This window comes from Hippoglossus stenolepis, chromosome 2 (assembly GCF_022539355.2).
Source record: "Hippoglossus stenolepis isolate QCI-W04-F060 chromosome 2, HSTE1.2, whole genome shotgun sequence".
Classification (NCBI taxonomy): Eukaryota; Metazoa; Chordata; class Actinopteri; order Pleuronectiformes; family Pleuronectidae; genus Hippoglossus; species Hippoglossus stenolepis.
Genome location: NC_061484.1, coordinates 15,405,663 through 15,426,671, shown reverse-complemented (window position 1 = coordinate 15,426,671; position 21,009 = coordinate 15,405,663). Strand labels below are relative to the sequence as shown.

Sequence of the window (21,009 nt, the reverse complement as noted above, 5' to 3'; positions counted from 1 at the left end):
GGCTAAATAGACATAATGTTGGTGTATATTTCACTTCCCTCTGTTCTTTAATGTGGGCTGCTTAAAGTTTGGTTTTCCTTGTTTTTTTTTTTAACAAACATATTTTGGAGGTTTTTCCTCGAAAGCCTCAGGTCGCATTAATACGACCCCTTGTATGTTTCAATCAGGCTCATTTAACTGATTTGAATGTGTTACTGAACCCTTCATATATTTATAAATTAATTTAGTTCAGTCAACTTAAAAAAGCATGTACACTAAATTAAAAATATATTTATTATCTGTCTATTCTGTGCAACCACTTGATATAATACAATTTTCTAAATTCAATATAAAATGTTTTCAGTGTAGCTGCCACTGAAGAAAGTGAGCTCATATTATCAGTATTTTTTCCAGGTTCAATCGTATATAATTTTATTTTCGATATAGTTCATTTGAAAACTTTAAAACTGAAGGATTCATTATTACCCCATCCACACTTCTTTATGTAGAGCAACACCTTGACCTTTATTTTTAAAGATAAAATTGAAAGAGGCTGTTGCAGAACAGTTGAATAAATACAATCTTGACATTTTGGAAGATTTAGTCAGATTCAGCTAATAGAGACGGCAGGGTGTGTTCGGAGGACTATGACTCATCACTTCAGTGTTTCTAATATCCTGGCTATTGGCCGACAGTTTTGCTTGACATAATAAAGATTAACGATACAAAGATTTGACCAGTTAAACAGCTGAAAATGTCTTTAGACTTATTTATCCTCTGACATTCGACTAATCGTTCCAACTCTAAATCAAACTGATTCCAATGCTTCATTGTTACGAAACACTTTTAAATCACATGATTCATTTAATTACAAAACCACAATCAGTCACATTCATGGAGCTCGCTCAATTAAAACAGTTACACTAAGATGGAGGCTTGTCTTGTCTCTAATCCACCAGTAAATGAGAAAATGAATCCTTCTGATTGGGCCCGTTTCTCTGATCTGATGATTTACTCAGTTGATCTCATCTTCTTCTTGTTTGTGCATGGAGTCGCCTCAGAGGAGATTTCTTCTAAATGTTTATCTAAAGGCATCAACTTTATTACCGGCTGCAGCTACTCGGCTGCTGAAGGACAGTGCACCATAGAGATTCAGCCTCCTGGCGACAGTGAGTGGAAAAAGGTGCTGAAAACCATTGATGGATTCAGGCTTTAACATGGATTTGATGAGGTTTTGCGTCTGTTTGTAACGGCTCATGGGAGCTGCGTGTTTTTTGCTCTTAGTTGTGAGAAAAATGTGTAGCTTGTAGTAGATACACATGTTCTACTACACCTGTTTATCGTGTTTCAGCTTTGTACAAAGACTGATGAAAGAAACATTCAAAGGCTTGTGGGACACAGGTTAGTTTGGAAGTGGGGCAGGACTTGTTCCTCTGTGGTATAAATAACTCAGTGTGTATACTCACTTCAAAGATTCAACTTGCTAAAACCCAGTCATCTGCTAAGTTAAAGTAAACATAATGTCAGATAACTAGGATGGCACAAGGTAGAGCACATTGCATTTCACACACTTACAGATATCAGTTCCCCCCTTTCATCAAGATCCATGAATTATTCCCTGGTGAAAATCTAAAAAGGGGAGGTATGCATTCTACTGAGTGATATTCTAGTTACATTAGTAACTGAGAGTACATGTTTTGGGGGGTTTGTAAAATAAATACATTTTATATATTTCTAAAACTAATTTTGACTGAGTGATTTTTGCCTCTTTTGGTTGTTTGTTATATTTTTAATTTTTTTTTTTTTTTCTTATTTAGCTTTGGTCTAACAGTATAAATGGAATGTAATAAATCGTGTGGCACCCTTTGCCTGTTATTAAGGTTGATACAATACAAATGGCACTTAGAGAGTACACATATCAGTAAGACTCATCTATCCTATACGTGGTGGACGAGTTCTTTCAGTAGAAATATAACAATATAAGAGAAAGTTTTTGTCCTGTAGCTCTGATGAATTATTTGTCATAAAACATAGTTTAAACCACATCCACGCCTAAATCTAATGAGTTAGAGGCCCAGGCCCCATCCTTCCAACAGGTTTGGTGCAAATTGGTTCAGTAGTTTTTGTGTAAACCTGCTGATAAATAAGCCAGTAAACAAACAAACAGACAGACACGGGTGTTGGCGGAGGTAATGTGTCAAACCATGTAGGAAACACGATCTACAGTACTTGTACTTACTCCTCAGACTTCACACCCTTCTGTTAGGATTTTAATAATATAATTATCACTATAGCCCCGAAAAGGATCGATTTTACACGCACCATGTTTGTACCTTAACAGAAAGAATTAATGTTTTAATTGTGTTAGGACTGTAATCCGTGGCATACAATACACTGTACTTAAACTTGTTCTCATACATAAACCTTTATATATATATTACAGTATTCCTTTAGCTTTATTCAACATCACACATACATGAATGCACTGTGCTCATTAAGACACTGTGACCTATGCCTTAGAAAGAAATCAAGAAGCTGCCCCAGCTTCTGAAGGCCAGATAGGAAAGGCGTTGTCTTGTCTGATGAATACGCATGCTTACGCACACAGAACATACAGCCGATAAAGCAGAAACACAATGTTTCTCACTCCAATGAACAACAAACACTGTATCTGCAATCTGTATCTGTCCGTTCGGGGCGACTCTTGACTACCCCGAGCTACTGACTAAAGCCGAGGCTGTGCATTGAGTGCCCATAGCTATGCTGTACCTTTTCATTGCTTCTAAATAAATACTTTTGAACCAAAACCGACCCTTCTCATACCTAAGGATAAAAGAACACAACAAAATTGGTGACCCCGACGTGATCCTGAAGAGAAGTTTTGACCAGAAAGACCGGAGACCCAAAGGTCGAGGCCGCGCCGATCGATTCTCCACATACTCACGGGCGCCAAACTAAAAGGTAAGCATAAACCTGTTAAAACAAATTCTGCATTAGTTATATAGGCATTGATATAGATTGTGAGTGTGCGGAGAGGAGAAAGGAGGTAAAATAATAAAGTTCTGGGTTTTATGGAAGCAATGAAAGGGTATGTAAAATAAAAGTACTAAACAGAGGTCTGGGACCCAGTGAAAGGTCTGGGACCTTGTAAAAGGTCAGGGACCTTGTGAAAGGTCTGGGACCTTGTGAGGGGTCTGGGACCCTGTCTTGGTGCAAAAGAAACAAGATAAAAAAAGCGAGGTCTGGGACCTGCGCGGGACGGGCGCCACACTTAAAAAGTCTGTGACGCACGAACCCTTAAAACTAATTCAGATTGGAGAAAAGACAGACGATTCATGCAATAGATTGCATCCGTGCAACCAAATCTGGGATTAGGGTGTGAACCTGGAGGAAGGGGCTACCGGCACTGACGAGTGAGGAGCTTAACTAGCCAGACACACCGTTGCTTGAATCGGGCACAAATTAAAAAGACGCCAAGGCCATAACATGTCACGAGTACTGACAGATGAAAAGACTTACAGAGACCAAAAAAAACTGACCATAAAAAATATAAGATTTAAGAGGTCTGAATGTGTGGGTATTTACTAAATACTAAACAATAGCGTGTTGGAGATTGATTAAAAAACTTAAGGTAACTAATACGTGTGGGTAATGGAACTGATCTGAGTAGTCCTAATATGAACTTCATGTAAAGGAACTATGGTGACACAGCACTAAGTCTGATACAAGTGTGAATGAAAATGTCTAACCCTAACCCTTCCCGCTGCTCACTAACCTTTGGGACTAAACATGAGGACACACAACTCAGAGAGACTGTACTACATCTGCTGAAATATTTCATTCCGGTAGCAGACTTCAAACACATCACAGAGCATTTCAAACATTCTGCTGCAGATCGAGCTGAACACAGACTTCAGCAGCTGCTCTTCATTCCACTCATTTCTTCTGTGTGAAGCTCTGACATTTCTTACAACAATATTTCTGTCTGATTACTGCATCAGTGTATAAACTGTGTGTAAATAAACACCATCTTTCTTTAGCCAAAACATTCCTGGTCCTCAGAGGATGAACCCAAGACCCACATCAGTTTTTATCACCACCAAGAGGTCAGAGTTACCACTTGTCCAAAATTTGAGTTTATCATCTCGGTCAAGGAGGTTATGTTTTCATCGGTGTTTGTTTGTTTGTTACGAGGTTTACGCAAAAACTACTCAACGGATTTACATGAAATTTCTATGATCCAAGAAAGAACACAAGCAATTTTTGTGTGGACTGGATCAGGGTGTGGATCCAGGAATGTTTGTGAGAATGTTTTTCAACATGAACAATGGATCAAACATGAATCATGAAGCTCGTTAAGGAGGCTGATTTATGAGTGTGTGCTATTTGGTGCAGTTCCAAATAAATCCAAATCTGGATCAAATAAATTCAATGTGGTTTCATAAAGGGACTGTTGGGTCTTGGTGGAGGTCCGCACTCTGGTATGCACAAAATACAATCAGCACCTTTAATTAAATAAATGTCTTCAATGCATTTATTATGTTAGTGTGGACAGTCACGGATGTAAACTGTAACTCGACTGGTCGGCAGAGGCAAACGGCTGTAAGGCATTTACGCTCCTGTGCTCCTCCTTTCACTGTAAATAACAAGAAGATTCAGAGCAATGTTGTGTTAAAAGTGTTATTCTGCTGTTTGAATACAAATAGACAAAGCACTGCATTAAAACCTGCTGTTGACCTCTGATGCAGACGTGATTCATTGAATGGAATCATGAACAAGATTAATCACTTGATCAGTGAGTACAAAAATACAAACTGTGTCAAAAACACATTGACGCTGCATTTCATTGATCCCCTCCTTCAGTAGTTTACAGATGAACTAGAGTTTAAGAAGAACTTGGTGTGAAAAATCACACCATCATCAGTATAAATCTATATATATATATATATATATTAAAATATTTTAAATCACATGTGCCAGATAGGTTAGGTTAAATTAAAACACTACATTATAAATAAAACAACGTAAAAATGCCCATAAGACATTTATAAAAAGGTTGATGACAGACTGTGCTGGCTAAGTTTGTTGCATTTGTGTGTTTTCTATAACTTAGACGTCGGTACATCTGTCAGTCTGTCTGACTGCACACACACATTGGTCTGCAGGAAGTCCGACACCAGGGGAGCGACGACCTCAGCATCATTCAAGTGGATGTGATGATCACCAGGTACTCTCACTACAGTTTGCTGAAAGACAGATGCACACACAGTTAGAAGAGTGTTAGAGATAAAATGAATGTGTTAAAAAACATCCTGCAGGTATGGAGCAACATTATCATTTATTATAATGTCATGTTCATGATTCTGGCTACTTGGTGAATGTACAGTCAATATTCTCACTCTCTTAATTCTGGCAAGTCTAACTGTGGCTGTTTGTTGTTTCCCAGGAGGTTTTTCTCTGAAACGAGCTCCCTGCTGCGGTCTTATCATTTATCTAGTACTAGAAAATGCATTAAGTTGATCACAAACCTCCGGCAAGGTAGAGGACAGAGTCTTATTAAACGCTGTTTACTACCTGGATTTAAATATACAGTTGAATATCAAAGAAATCCCATAAAGTCAAATATGGGGGAGGTGGCCTGAGATTACTGCTTACCAAAAACTTGAAAAACACTGACATTGATCTAATTGGTGAAAACATTCTAATCATTAATCTTATAAATGTACAAAATGTAAAAGTCACTTTCAAACACATGCATGAAACAAAAAAAAAAACTTTAAAAAGCACATTAACTATAATTTTATTGAGCAGAAGAATAGAAATAAAAAACTACAAGTCTGGCAACACAGATTATTAGTCTGCACCCTAGACTGTATGTAAAGATGGACAACGCATAAATATCATCAGTCAAAATATTATTAATATTATTATTATGTATTTTTATGTACCCTGCCACTCACCCAATGTTAGTTGGGATATGGTAAGAATGGATGGATGGATTATAAGATTTTATTGACTTTTGTCATCTATTTAATTATTTGTATTACAGCTGTTTTACAGTATTTCATGGTCAGCATTTTATTTGTTATATATATGTTATATAATTATATATTTATAATTATATATTTTTCTTGGTTTCTGTATTGGTGCCTTTACTCAAGTGAATGATCAGAATAATCATTGATATTCTGATGTGAAGAGCTTTTCTTTTGCTGTATAGTGAAACTTTGTTCTTCTCCTCATCCTCTCTCACCAGCAGCACTGGACCAGGTACAGTATGTAGGTCAGTGTCTAAGTTCACAGCTATAAGAAACGATGCTGCCTCTGAGACACTGAGCCTTTTACTACACTGCTACTTCCGCACCTCTGCAGCTGTCTGTCTACTGGGCACAATTACACACAGGCTTAACGGCTAAAAATAAAACACAAAGACGCAAGTGCACCCACTTTACTACAGAAACACACTCACATTTCTGTCCCTATAGGCCTGCACAAGAGCTGACGAAGCTTTCTTTCCATCTCGTTCAGCAAATACCTTCTCAAAGCCGTCCTCTGCTCTGTAAAGACAAAGAGGTGTCACACTTAGTGAGGCACAGCGTTGTACTGCTGGAGTTTAGTGCTTGAAACATGGAAAATGAAGCAGTTACAGAATAACGAGGGTGGAGGCTGTAATCCTCTTCTGGAACTCCAGACACTGCTCCAAAGTGGTGCGCACGATGTTTTTCTGTCATCACAAAGCAAAAACACAATGTAGCTGCAATACATGGGCTTCATACGACACCTTTGGGAGAACTTTAAGAAAGTAAGTGATGAGCTGGAGCAGTTCAGCAGCAACCTACCAGATTGAGACGAAAGTCTCGAGTGAACGCAACTCCTGCAAGAGAAAAACGCATTATATCCCAAGCATAAAAGGACAATAAACATAGTGAGGCTATTCAAAGAATTTTGTTCTCAGAGGAGAAGCAGCAACAAACAACAGAGCAGACTGACCTCCGTCTACTTGATCGAGACCTCGCTCTAAAAGGATGCGCACAGACTGTTCAGACAGAGTCGGGTTTGCAGCCAAGAGCCTGAAAGAAAGAAAATACATGTTTTATACAAGAGTTGCACAAACAAAGTTACTAAACCAGCATAAATATGAAGGTAATACCTCTCAGCTGCCTTCTCATAAGTATAAACTCTTCTCCCCTTTTCTTCTGCCTTTTCTTCAAACTGAAGCATCTCATCCAGGCCCTGTCTGATCACTTCTGGAATTTCTTTCTGCAAGAAAAGGAAGGGACTCCATTCAATATTACTAACAAGACAATTACTGATTGGATTATAGAAATCCTATTGGCTGCCTGTGTGTTTTAGAATTGATTTCAACATATTGCTGTTGACCTTCAAGGCACTACATGGTCTGACGTCCTCTATGTAAAAATACTGATGCCCGAGTCATTTAAACTGGGAGTGCGGGATCAAAACATCTTATAATAATAATAATGATACATCGCATTTATATAGCGCTCTAAGCAAACCTAAACTAAATGCACTCTGAAGTTAGGCAACTTGTCCTTCTACCTACTCTGTGTGTTTTTTTTCGAGAAGTCACTTGAAGTTGGTTTTGCTGCAGCAGAACGACAGATTTGTTGCAGCCACATTAAAATTCATGGAAAAAAAAAAAATCAATTGTCCATCCCTCTTGAAACGGTCTGTCCACCAGGTGAAACTTTCCGTTCGGCTTGGAAAGAGACATTTTGGTGTCAGGTGCACGGCAGGAAAGTTCTGCAGGTTAGAGCTAAAATGTTTGTTGATAAGTTGTGCCCAGTGACGAGTCTCAAGGGTAAAAACTGTTAAAGTACCGAATCTGTAGGTAGAAATCCATAAGAGTCCAGCAGTACGATAGCATCCACCTTCTCAGGATACAGAGCGCTGAACTGTGGAACACAAAGTACACACCCAGGTACAGAAATGATAATAAGAGTAATAATAATAATAATAATAATAATAATAATAATAATAATAATAAGTGTCTGTTCATCATTTGAAAACTGTTCTGATCTGGTCACTTACCAATCCAGCAATGTTACCACCTAAAATTAAACAAAAGAAGAAGGTGGACACACGTAGTCCATATAACATGTGACATACATCCAACATATTATTAATATGTTAATATTATAACATGGTAAATGTCTCCAATTCTGCTGTGTGGCTGCACTCACCCATACTGTGGCCTATGATGGAGAATCTGTTCCACTGCAGAGCTGCGGGAGTTAATTTCACACTTCATCAACCAGGTTCAATATCTCACCACAGAACAGACTGAGTGATACAGTGTGTTATATATTTCTATAATATAATATTAATTTCTTTCTGCATTCATATACTGCTATTGCAAATTGATGCAAAATTGAGTAAAACCTTTGATTAAAAAAAAAAAAAGAGTCATGCAGTCGTCTTGAGACAGGGATGTTTGATTTGAACTAGGAGCTAAACCTGCCGGTTCTTGAACTCACACACCGTCAGCGACTCTGCGTACGTCCATCAGATACAAGGGAAAGGAGTAGAAAGCTTCAGGAGGACGATGTGAGGACAGACCGTGACCTGGCAGGTCCAACGCCACATATCTGTACTCTGGAGAAGATGCAAAGAAAGAAAACAATAGAGACTGTGTTAAAAAACAGCACGTCATATCACAGAGGCAAAAAAATTCCAGACTCAACCAGCTGCAATTATGATATCAGTGTCTTGGTAAAGGGCAGCGGTAAATGAGTGCAAGACAGTGTCTTTGGCTTAGACTACATCCACAATGCAACCATATGTTCGAATACGCATCAATTCTGTTACGGATACGTCTGGCGTCCAGACCTGCTGAGTTACAGAGCCGCTAAAACGGAGAAATACAAAACGCTGCTGACTCTGTTTGAGGTTGAAAACTCCAGGGCTGCTTTTTAGTCTGGACGGGCACAAACAGAGAAGTTTGGAAACTATGACGTAAACACTCACAACCTCTTGCTGATTGTGTCTTTTCTGTACCAACATAGCCTTCGCAGAGGAAAACAACCAGCATTAGCCTTGGCCATCAGTTTAGTACACGACATGGATAATCAATTACAAACGTTGCTAACCCTGTAGTCTTTGCTAACAGCTGTGGATCAGTTCGATTCTGTATTTAACAATGATATAACTGTTTACATGTGTATGAGACAAGATATCATTTGAGGAATCTGTGACTGTTCCTGTGTCCAGTGGGAGGAGCATCCCGTCCTGTTTACACCAGCACACGGACGCCCAGTGCAGGTGAGTAGTCACGAGATTGAGCATTGACAGGGATTCAAACTGATACGAAGGCAAAACGCTGGTGTGGATGTAGCCTTAGTCTGAACAGTCCAAAGCAACAAAGAAAAACTAATAGCTGTTGTTTTTTTTAATATGTTGCTTTATATAATGAAATATATGTGTTCACATTACATTGAATTAAAACAGAGTGAAGGAACATTTTCTCTTCAGCTTCAGTGGCAGTGAACAAGAGAAAACACTGCTCTCACACAGTTTTAAAGGTGCAGTGTGTAAGATTCAGGTGAAAGGGATCTCTAGGCAGAATGGCCCCAAATCTGAATGTTATAGGTCGAGAAAGAATTTAAAAACTTTGACAAAACTTGCAGGTATGAGGAGTTCAAACTTCCCTGCTGAGAGCAGTGTTTTAACATTCAACATGAGGCTTTAATAAAAGAATAAGAATAATAACATGAATTACCTTTGGGCAGCAGGGGGATGAGGGAGTTGAATGTACCACAGTTGTCAGCCCAGCCGTGCAGGCACAGCACAGGACGCCCGTGATCAGGACCCCAGATTTTGCCTCTGATCTCTCCCCATGGGACTGGAATAGAGAGCTCCGACACTGGACACACAACACAACACAATCTGTTTTAGTTAGTTAGCAGGATTACGCAAATCTAAGAACAGGTTACCATGAAACCTGGTGGAAGGATGTTGTGTGGATCAGTGAAGAATTTCGGGGCAGATCCGGATCAGGGGGCAGAACCAGGAAGGGTGTTTTTCAACATTTCCCCGATTTCCCAGAGAATAATTCAATCAGACATGTTTAAAGAACTAATATCTGAGTTTGTGGAATTTGATGCAGCTTGATTAAATTTAAAAAGGGACTGTTGGGCCTTGGCAGACATACACACTCTGCTAAGTGCCATTCTTGTTGGTTAATATATTAGTTGACAGACAGAAACAACGTTTGAGTGAAAATATCTTGTTTTTAATTCTCAATGTTTCTTTTATTCTCTGTTTTCTACCTTTGAGAAGTGAACATGTTTGGACTTCAGACTGTTGGTTCAGACTAAACAGGTGATCGGTCGTTAGTCACGTTAGTCAGGACCACTGGGATTAATCATTTGAGGAGTGATCGTCATGAGAAAAGATCCTCAGCAAACATCCTGTGGCTCCTTAATAGTTTGACAGCTTATATGAGTCATCAGAAATATGACATATACATTAGAATAGATCTACCTATTCTGCCTCATATTTAGTTTATGTTAATTATATATATATATATTTATATATATAATTGTGAATCTTTTAAACATCACACACACACATACACATACATACACACTTGCCGGCACGCGCGCACCTTCATACACTTGCACACGCACACAAACACACAGTCACCTGCTTGTTTGACAGTGCTGGAGTTCAGGTGCCTGACGCCCTTCAGACTCTGCATCATGGTGGACAACACCTCTGCTCTGAGTTCAAACCTGAAACATATGATTCAAGACGTTTGTTAGGAAACAGGAACCAGTGAGAACACAGATCCTTCACAGGCTCCTCTTCCTCTTCCTCTTCCTCCTCCTGCTTCTTCTTCTTCTTCTGGTTTAGTGCTGCACTGTAACCACACTGAGCCTTGTCGCCCCCTGCTGTTGACTTGTAGTGTCGGTTCAGTCTTCGCATCAGTCCACTGTTCAGCACACGGTCCTTATTGTGTCACTGTTATCAGTTCAATTGTTGTCGGTTGGTTTATGCACACACAGCGCCCCCTGGGAGGTCGTATTGATACTGAATTAATTATCATGATGGAAAATAAATTCAATTTAACAGGTTGAAATGTTGCCTGTTAAGTTTAGATAAATGTAATCCAATGGGCTTTTCCTCTATGATGGTGCTAATTAGACTGGACATACACACACCTTCCTTGTTGTATCTTTAAAACACAAACATAAGAAAAACAGTGTATAGATTTAATCTTCCCACAGAAACTCCTCTTCTTAAAAAGCTGTAACTCACTATCCACCACATCACAGTGCAGAGGGCTTTGGTCCCCATGATGTCGACTGGTCCTGACAAGGTCAGTGTTTATGCTGGGAAAGGTCTCAGAGAGCCAACAAACACGAACACACACATGTACACTGTTTGTTGGCATGTCTTTAATATGATCGTCTTTATTCAGATGAGACTTCACTGCATGTGAAGGCTCAGAGAGATGAAACACAGAATAACAAAGTGATTCATAGTCATATCAGACGGTGCTTACGTGCAAATAAAAGTTTCCATATTAAGGTCGGGGATATTGTGAAGAAGTGCAGTGAGAGTGGTAGAGACATCAGTGGGAGGGTTGGAATAATTTGGCGACCGGACAGAGGGAGGCAGTATAAAAGGTTAGCTTTGAGGGGGGGCAAGTCAGGTCGAGAAGAATTTGGTATCATCATCACACAGGATATTTTACCACAGGTAGGTACTGTCTGTTTTAAAATACTTTCATAATACAATCTTAGAATATAAAAGTGTTGATTTATGGAATATTGACAGAGAATAAAGCTGATTTTGACTAACACACAGCAACGACTTGGTTAAAGAAAATTGGTGATGATTTGACATTTAGAGGTTCCGGATAATTTGACATCAACCTGTTTCTGTGTTTTATCGAACATTTAAGATGCAGCGAAAACCAACTCCAGCCCAGCTGGAGAATGTCTTGTTCTATATACAATTTAAATATATAAATCTCTTTCATCATATCAAAGTCCCTGAATTAAAAGGATATACCCACGGCTACTAAACAAATTATAACGGCAGAAATACAAATGCAGATGATTGTGCAAATGTGGATTTTAAAGAAACCCGACAGTGCATCTGATTTCACTGCACAGTGAGGGCAGATGGGGTCATGTTTCTGCCTCTTTCTAATATTAATGACCCTTGATTAAAGTGGCTCTTGGCTTCTGGACATCAAATGAAACAGGAGCGACGGAAGAAAAGAATGAAGCTGTTTATGTAGCCTACGTAACCTTCATGTGATCAGGGCACTTTGTTTTTCTCCGATTAGATGTTTCTCTGTAATGTTTTTAATCATCCTCCACTTCCACTCCTCAGATCATGGCTGACTTTGACATGGTTTTGAAGTGCTGGGGTCCAGTGGAGGCGGACTACACCACCCACGGGAATCTGGTTCTGACCCGGTCAGTGGCTCTGATGAGACCTTCAATGACCTCTGTGTCTTCAGAGGCAGCTACGGCCCTGGTGCTGTATTATCTCTGCTGAATCCTCTCGTTTCCTTTCCTTCACAGTTTGTTCATGGAGCACCCGGACACTCAGAAGCTGTTCCCCAACTTTGTTGGCATCCCTCAGGGTGACCTGGCCGGTAACGGAGCTGTTTCCGCCCACGGCGCCACTGTGCTAAAGAAACTTGGTGAACTGCTGAAGGCCAAAGGAAACCACGCTACCATCCTGAAACCTCTGGCCAACAGCCACGCCACCAAGCACAAGATCGCCATTAACAACTTCAGGGTAACCTCAGTGTACATGAGCGAATATTTACCCACGCCGAAGACGTTATGTATTGTTTGTTAGTTCGCAGGATTCCACAAAAATGCCATAACCGATTTCCATGGAATTCTGTAAAGGGGTGGGGCATGATTTAAAGAAGAACCAATTAAATTTAGGTGCAGGATCTTGGACATTTCTTTTTTTTACTTTCTTCAACAATACAATCAACATTTTAGCTGATTTCTCAAAAAATAACACGGATCTTGATGAATAAATTCTGACATGTTTAGGGGACTGATAGGGGGCTTTATATATATGAGTGTGAGCAAGTCATTGCAGATCCAAATAAAAATCCACATCTAGTGAAGGTTTCATGTGGGAACTGTTCACAGAGATGTGTTCTCTCCTGAGTTCCATTGTAATAATATGTTTGACTAAACGTTGCATCTGTTTTATCCAATTGAATTTGTTTCCTCCGAACCGGATTTTAAAGCCTTTCTCTGTATTTTCTCGACAGCTGATTACCGAGGTCATTATTAAAGTCATGGAGGAGAAGGCAGGGCTGGATGCAGCCGGGCAACAGGCTCTGAGGAACGTGATGGACGTCGTCATCGCTGACATTCAAGCAAACTACAAAGAGCTGGGCTTCGAAGGCTGAGAATAAATTTTGACCCAAGTCATGTCGAGGTCAAATGACAAGACAAGAAATATTCTGCATGCAAGTGCTTTTAAAAAACAAAAAAATGATAATCTATTTGAATTAATAAACTAATACAGCACCATTGTATAATAGAGCTCCAGATGTTGTCAGTTAAAAAACCCAATGAAGATTAAATGTAAAGACTCTGTAAAGACTTCTATCAATTATTACCAATAAAACACTTTGTTGCTCAACTCTGCTCCTTATTCTTTATCTTCATTTTCATTTACAATTTCAATTTCGTTACTCCCCCATCCAACGGGAATTAAGTAATAAATCAGGTAACTGCTGCTCATATTTTAAAATGAAATTAAGTATGAGTGACAGGGACGTTTTTGATCAGATATTTTATGAGGTCTGAAATTAAATCCAGCTTATTGTTAGAGTCAGATGGTCCAGATAGGAATAAGGTCAAGAATAAAAGTCTTCACTGCAAGAACTTGTGCACGCGCGCACACACACACACACACAGACACGTGCACATTTCCCCAAAAAACCCTCTTGAACACACACAGACTGGACTGTATTTAGTCCTTTTCAATGCAGCAGCTTTATCAGGGATGTTACTGCTCCTTCAACTTCCTGTAAACTATCAATCCTTTTCACAGATAAATCCTGATTCTCATTCCTCAAAGTAAAATTGTTGCTCCAGTGTCAACATTAAATCTCATCTCTGAATGTGACTGAATGTGTATTTCCTTGAATAAGACTCAACTGTACTTTTCCATCTTTTTGGTGACATTATGATTCTATATGAAGCCATTCAACACTCATGATACTTAAAAACAAAGTTATATTCACTTGTGACCTGGTATCACAGGCAACTGGAGTCAGAGACATTTATCCTTAAAGCAAATTTCTGTCAGACTGAATTTTAGAAGGAGAAGAATAACGCATTTCACAAATGTAAAGCAAAAGCTTGAGAAAGTAAACATTTTAATAATAATAATAATATAAAACAGCGAACAGGAAAAACTTTTCAAACGCTGACGACCCCTCAGGTTTACCTTGGGACTTGCTGGGGGGTGCAAACCTCAGGTTTGAAACCACAGACTCACCGATTGGTCTCACAATCAGACTGTTGTGTCATTTAAGGTTAAGTATATTTTTATCAATGAAATATACCCATTGTGTTACTTTCTAAAGCCTGAGGTGATGTCTTCAAATAACTTCGTCAGACTGTGTCAGAGAACCACGGCACTGTGGGCTCAGGAGACACAAACAGAAGGTCGGTGGTTTGATCCCCGGCTCCTCCAGTCAGCATGTTGAAGTGTCCTTGACCAAGATAGTGAACCTCAAATTGTCCCCTAAAGGCTGTGCTGACAGTGTGTGAGGAAAAGTGCAGGATATAGTAGCACTGCAGGAATGTGTGAATGTGGCATGTAGCGTAAATCACTTTGGTGGATAGGACTAGAGAAGCACAACATAAATACAGTTCATTTACCATATTAAAGAGAAATGATAATGTAATAAGTTCACAGGTAAAAAGGTGCAAACACACACGTGAGAGACTGGAGCCAGAAAATATCTGACATTCTTAGCTCTGGTGTCTGCAGAGCTCTGAAAATAACCGACTGGTCAGTGCATCACTTTGTCCAGACTGAAATATCTCATGGAACAAAACATGACATCTGGCCCAGATATGCATAGTCCCCAGAGGATGAATCCAAATGACTGACTGTAAACTTTTTTCTTCTGTTGAACATCATCATGGCAAAGTTTTCACTTATAGTGAAAAATCTCAACATCTGCTCACAGGACTGACACAGATTTATTACATTTATGACATCCCTCGACATTCCTACATTGTCAGGTCAGGTTTCAAATTTCAAACCTGCATAAGTAAAAAACCTTGGTGTTTAGTACATCAGCTCATCTCTACACTTTTAGTCTTGTTGCTTGATGACTGACTTGTGCCTTTTTCATTCTCTGATGACCGACTGAGTAGTAAATTAAATGTTTCAGCTCTTGAGATCTATGCAGATGTGATGGTACCTCATACTGGGTAGGGGTCTTTGCATGAGGGGGGGGGGGGATACTTGATTAAAGGACAGTCTGACCATCGCTGGGTTAGGGTTAACCTAACCCTAACCCTAACCTCTGAGGTGGTCATAAAGGTCATGGAGCTGCTCCACCTAGCTGCTGCCACATCAGAGGTCACACACACTTAAGTTTTTATTCATTACTCAAGTGTTACTGTGACAGAACCAAGAGTGTTATCACCGACATTCCTCAGCCCCACAGACTGCTTGGTGTCCTTCCATTTTCTGACGTGATGCCAGCATTTGGTTAACAAGTGTGATGGACAACTGCCGGGATGATAAGCTAGCTATAAATAGTGTTTGTGTGCGTGTGCATCCGAGCACAAACGCAGACGTGACACCAGGCACAGAACCTCTGGTCCCACCTCTCTGCCCCACCTCCCGGACCAGCTGCCCACTGAACCGGGGTCAAACTCACTGGTGCTCGACTGCAGACTCTGGCTTTATGTCCATAGTGTAACGAGACAGACCTTATTCTACTTTAGGTAATTCATAATAAAGAAAAAGAAAAACCTCCCTATAAATTAATTTGTATAAATATCTCAATATTAAGAAATTCATTGAAGATTCAATTCATTATTTAAATGTTTTTGTGACATTTATCTCAGTCGTCCACAGTGAAGATTATTTGAAAATCAAGTTTCAAGATAAAGAAAAATTGTTTTTATGGACCAGATTTATTTTCACGTATTTACATGTCCAATAATTCTATCATGTATCAACCATGAAATCAAACATTCCCATATAAAGTACACAGACAAGTACGTTATAATTATTTACACTATTCAAAACATAAATATTCTGTGGCAGCATCATGTCGATATTTGATATCACTTCACTGTTAAATTTAAAGACCCTGCACATCAACACTGATGTTTCCATTTGACTGCTGGGACCCCTGCTCAGGTTGAAGGTGGGAACAGTCATGTGACCAGACTTCACCTGTTAGTTCAAATGATGAAGTTGTAACTTGCCCCGCCCACACAGGTGAAACAATGCTAACAGTGAAGGAGATGTCGATCACGCTCAGACTGTACACGTCTTTACAGTCCTGAGACCAGGTCGGACCGGACAGGATTGTTTGTATCATGTGTGTGTTTACTGAAAGTCTTTCACTCATGAATTAAACACAAACAATTGTTCAATTCAATAATACATTATCCCAGGGAATAATTCATGGATCTTGATGAGAAAAACCGCACATTTAGAGAACTGATCTATGGATGTGTGGAATTTTGGTCCAGCTTGATTGAATTTAAGGGGACTGTTGGGGCTTGGCTGAGATACACAGTCTCCTGAGTGATATTCTACTTATTTACATGTTGTCCTGAAGTGGCATGTCCAAATATCTTGTGGTATGAAACAGCAACAATATGTATGTAGGCTGCAGCAGCTACGAGCCAAAGCACAAACATGTTGTGTAAAATGAATAAAAGGAGACCCCATGCTGAGGCCACCACTACAAATAAATAGACTGAACACATGATAAAGTCAGGGTAGATCGGTCACTGGGACTAATCGAAGCTCGGCTGGTCGATGTCCAGGGGCACTGTGCACTGAGTCAGGTTGGACAGGTAGAGAGCTGTAGCCAGGGGAACAAGGCCGGCCGCCACCTTCAAGATGGTCAGCAGCCTCTCTGTAGCGTTGGTCACACCATCTGGTGTCTGGAGGGGAGGAACATTACACACGGCTGCTTTAAAGACACTGACAAAAAGGCACTGCAGAAACATTTAGAGTCCCTGACCTTCACCAACACTGAGCTTCATAAGCCATACACACAAGTGGCTAAACTGTAATGTTTTACGGTGTTAATACCACAGAGAATGCACTTTAAAGAACCGTTTCATGATCATACTGACCAGTATAAAAGTGTGATGGAAAACCAGCAGAGACGATATGTTCAAGAGTTGATTAATTTCTAATGATATAATGAATTAAATAGGCAGAAAAAATGGAGGGAATAACCAAATAAAACTGAAGTTCTTTGAAGCTAATGTCGCTAACATGCCTGACTGTAAAAAGAGTATGACAAACAAAAGGAGTGATATGGATATCAGCTGTCTACACCAGAAGCCTTAGCAGAAAACGTGCAGATATCCTCTGACCACTGGGCCCATCAATAGGAAAAACTATGGCTTTTCCTAAAGACACATTTCACTGCTACATGTGTTTGTCCCTTAAATTTAATATCATCCTTAATGTTTGTGAGAGACAAACCTGATCCTCTGCAAACAACAGGGGGCAGTGGAGCGACGCAGCCAGCTTTCTGACAGTGTCCAGACGCTCTGTGGGGACTGAAGCATTACGAGCTACGAAAGACAGAAACAATAGAAGAGAGACAGTCAGAGAGAAAATCACACAGAAAAGACTGTACTAAGACTTTGCCATTTAAAGAAGGATACAGTATATGAATTACAACAAAATGATCCATCTAAGACAACGTTTGCTTCATTTCATATTTTCCTACTTCTCCAGTTTTATCTTCATTTGACAATACTTAAAAGAATCAACTCATCATCATACCATTAGTGACCAGGAAGCAGACTTTGCCAAGAAAATATCCAGGGTCCAAATATTTCAGGGAAGCATCTGCTGACTGGAAACTATGACCAAACAAAACAATACATGTCACAGAATCAACTGTTAATATGCTTTAACAATTCATTCATACATGAAAGTTACCATGAAAACCATAGAACATGTAAACAAAACCGTGCTGCAGAATTCAGTAACTTTTTTACATAATGATGGATTCCGTCTTCCAGGTAATATCAGTCTGTAAATGTCTGTGAATATGTTTAAAGTCTGTGTTGGCAGCAAAATAAAAAGTGAGGGCAAAACATTGTTAAATGAAGGGTTGACAGAATAATTAAGAAATCGACTAAAAGCAGTGGATGTTTAGCAGTTGAGTTTCTCTCACAATTAAATCGCAGATAGGCTCAAGTTTGTTAATATGTAGTAATATGTGTGCTTTAAGAGAAAGAGAAATTAATTTACAGCTGCAAGCGGCTCATTGAAGGACGATGGACAAGTTTCATTCAGGAAAACTGACACTACAATATGGAGTTATTGTATTTTACCTGTGTGTTCAGTTAGTAAAAGCACATGAGTGTTAAATATGTTCATGTAAGGGTTTGAGAGTTACCTGAGCTCTGAGGTCAGGTTGATGATGAACACCACCAGATCTATTCTTGGACGACTCTCCTCGTTCTCCAGGGGCAGAGGGAGACTCTTGGCCAGTCTCCTGATTGGTACAAGAAATGAGCTCGTTGTCAGGATGAATACTGATGAGCAGCAAACAGTCAATAAAGCTACGTTCACATTACAGGGGATGGGTGGTAGGGATGGGAAAGATTCCCAATGTTTACAGCTTGCAGGCATTAATGTCGTCAGACCACTACAGATGGTTGTATGAAGGTTCAAAAACTGAGCATCAACAATATCGCACTTTCAGAAACATCTGACCTTGCTGGTCGTATTTCTGATCTGATGTAAACATTATTTACCAAATGGAAACTGGTGAATATAACAACTCCAATATACAAAGAATGCAACCCTCATTTTTTTCCAACATGGAAAAGATGTGCATCTATATTTAAAGTTGTTCGAGTTCTATATATTTGGTTGTGTCTGTGTTTTCTTTTTATCTATAGTTATTTATAATACAGTTCATGGTAAAAGCGTAAAATATCAAGCTCCAATGATATTTCTTTGTCACAGGGAATAACAACAACAACTAAGCAATCATTGGCAAATTTGTATGAATATCAGCTGAGATATCGGTTTTATGAAATAAATATCAATATTAGATTTTTTAATCACTAATATCGTTATTTCTTTCTGAAAAATCGATATCGGTGAGACTCCACAGAGATCTAAACTAAAAATAACATGTAAATAGACAACTACAGTGGTTTAAAAAAAAGAAAGAAAAGTAATCGTGGATTGTGTTTGCAGTTGTGTGTTTAATGGTTTTCCTGCATCAGACAGTTGAGGTCAGTGGTTTGAACAGGACAGAGAAATACTCACACATTCACAGTGACAGAGGTCTCCTCCACCAGAGCGTCTGCTAAACTCTGCTGAAACTGCTCCTCACTCTCCACCAGCTGGAGGAAAAACAACAAAACAACTCCCATAGTCAGCACAATACCTGAGGAGAACACTTCACACACACGTTTAGCTTCTTTTATTTGATCCATAACCATTTTACATATAGAGGCCTGGATGTCACATCATTCTCTACAACTCTGGGGTAGTGACCTCACTTCTAAATACTTTAAAGCACTTTTTATTCATTTGATTTGTTTGAAAGGTGCTGTATGAATAAAGCTTGATTGATTGGTGAAATAAATATGAATAGATTAAGTACAAAAGTAAACAAAAAATCAGTTGGATGCAAGTTTGAAAACGACCCAGCTCCATTGACTCACAGGATCCAGGGTCTGTGTACCACTCAGGGTGCTGAGCCTTTATCTGACGACATGAGCTTGAATCAGATGCTAGATTTCATTTCATGTCTTTATTTGACAGAGACAATGCTCATTAAACAACAGCAAAATGACTGTAAATCACCCAGAGTTAGCTCAACAGGCTAATTTGCATCTGTTGTCCCTGGCCAGCTTTTAAAATGGCAACCTAAAATTTAAATAAAATGACTGGTCAACGCATACAAGCGATATATTCAGACTAGTATTCAGGCAGGGACAACGCACAACAATAAGGAACAACACAACATATGAGACAAAGCACAGCATGAAGTAGGGTTGTGTCGTGTAGAAAGTATCTGCTCCATCAGTGTGTTATGATAATGGACGAGGCAGGAGTCACACACTCGGCAGGACGAGCAGCCATATTGTACATGTTGTGTCATGGCGTCGGTCTGAACTCTGTCCTGCGTGTATTGATTTGTTCGTTTCTTCATGAATGAACTGCGCGGTGGCAGCGACAGGACGAACACACACTCACCAGGATGTTCGCTGTGTTCAAACCGGGCAGTTTGCTGAACGGTTTCAGGGACGACATCCTGAGTTTCAAACACGAAACGAACGATGACAACTTCAGTGAATGTGGGAAAAACAAAGGTTTGAAGCGTCCATCTTCCCTCGCGCCCTTTTTTACGAACCTGCGTCTGACGTCATCACGCCAGGAAGTTGTTTTGCCTCATGTGCAGTTAGCTTCCGCCACCTCGAGGCTGCTGGGTGTACTGCACCTCAGTACTCATGATCGCTTGAGTCTCGGTTTTCGTGCAATTTTCTGCTTATTCTTCATTTCAGCAGGAGAGATTGACCCTTTTACACCTTTATAATAAATATATGGTTTGATATAAATCAAAATGAACTATCTCACATCCGACACAACCAGTCAACTTGATTAATTTAACGGTTCTATCTTCTAAAATGATTTTAGAAATGTATTTTAAGTGTATGTAAAGTGTGACAGAGCACTCTCCTCAGTGCCATTCTAGTTTTTCAATTTTTTGGTCCTCTATTTAAATACATGACAGGGGAGTTAGTACCTCTGAATATAATG

General features: G+C 39.5%; 3 protein-coding genes across 6 annotated transcripts; 1 reads left to right on the top strand and 2 right to left on the bottom strand.

Moving 5' to 3' along the window:
• Positions 1–3,798: 3,798 nt before the first annotated feature.
• On the bottom strand, positions 3,799–10,849 carry LOC118125332 (serine hydrolase-like protein). Of its 2 annotated transcripts, XM_035183799.2 has the most exons (13): positions 10,645–10,848; positions 9,719–9,862; positions 8,482–8,595; positions 8,184–8,225; positions 8,032–8,051; positions 7,821–7,895; positions 7,130–7,239; positions 6,970–7,049; positions 6,819–6,853; positions 6,627–6,703; positions 6,449–6,536; positions 5,133–5,225; positions 3,799–4,615 (listed from the first exon to the last, which is right to left on the bottom strand). In XM_035183799.2, the coding sequence occupies exons 1-13, from the start codon at positions 10,700–10,702 to the stop codon at positions 4,613–4,615; spliced, it is 939 nt and encodes a 312-aa protein (XP_035039690.2). In that variant the 5' UTR covers positions 10,703–10,848; the 3' UTR covers positions 3,799–4,612. The 2 variants fall into 2 exon arrangements, with proteins under 2 accessions (XP_035039690.2, XP_035039688.2); XM_035183797.2 differs by lacking the exon at positions 3,799–4,615 and having other exon boundaries at positions 4,646–5,225; positions 10,645–10,849.
• Positions 10,850–11,567: 718 nt separating this feature from the next.
• On the top strand, positions 11,568–13,632 carry mb (myoglobin). 2 transcript variants are annotated; one of them, XM_035166130.2, is made up of 4 exons: positions 11,568–11,703; positions 12,346–12,431; positions 12,540–12,759; positions 13,256–13,632. In XM_035166130.2, exons 2-4 carry the CDS (start codon positions 12,349–12,351, stop codon positions 13,394–13,396), a joined length of 444 nt encoding a protein of 147 aa, XP_035022021.1. In that variant the 5' UTR covers positions 11,568–11,703; positions 12,346–12,348; the 3' UTR covers positions 13,397–13,632. The 2 variants fall into 2 exon arrangements, with proteins under 2 accessions (XP_035022021.1, XP_035022013.1); XM_035166122.2 differs by having other exon boundaries at positions 11,619–11,707.
• A 2,506-nt stretch (positions 13,633–16,138) lies between these two features.
• pane1 (proliferation associated nuclear element) lies at positions 16,139–20,617 on the bottom strand. 2 transcript variants are annotated; one of them, XM_035178790.2, is made up of 7 exons: positions 20,446–20,617; positions 19,510–19,586; positions 18,626–18,724; positions 18,004–18,083; positions 17,698–17,789; positions 16,958–17,144; positions 16,139–16,899 (listed from the first exon to the last, which is right to left on the bottom strand). In XM_035178790.2, the coding sequence occupies exons 1-6, from the start codon at positions 20,500–20,502 to the stop codon at positions 16,995–16,997; spliced, it is 555 nt and encodes a 184-aa protein (XP_035034681.1). In that variant the 5' UTR covers positions 20,503–20,617; the 3' UTR covers positions 16,139–16,899; positions 16,958–16,994. The 2 variants fall into 2 exon arrangements, with proteins under 2 accessions (XP_035034681.1, XP_035034672.1); XM_035178781.2 differs by having other exon boundaries at positions 16,139–17,144.
• Between the last annotated feature and the right edge of the window lie 392 nt (positions 20,618–21,009).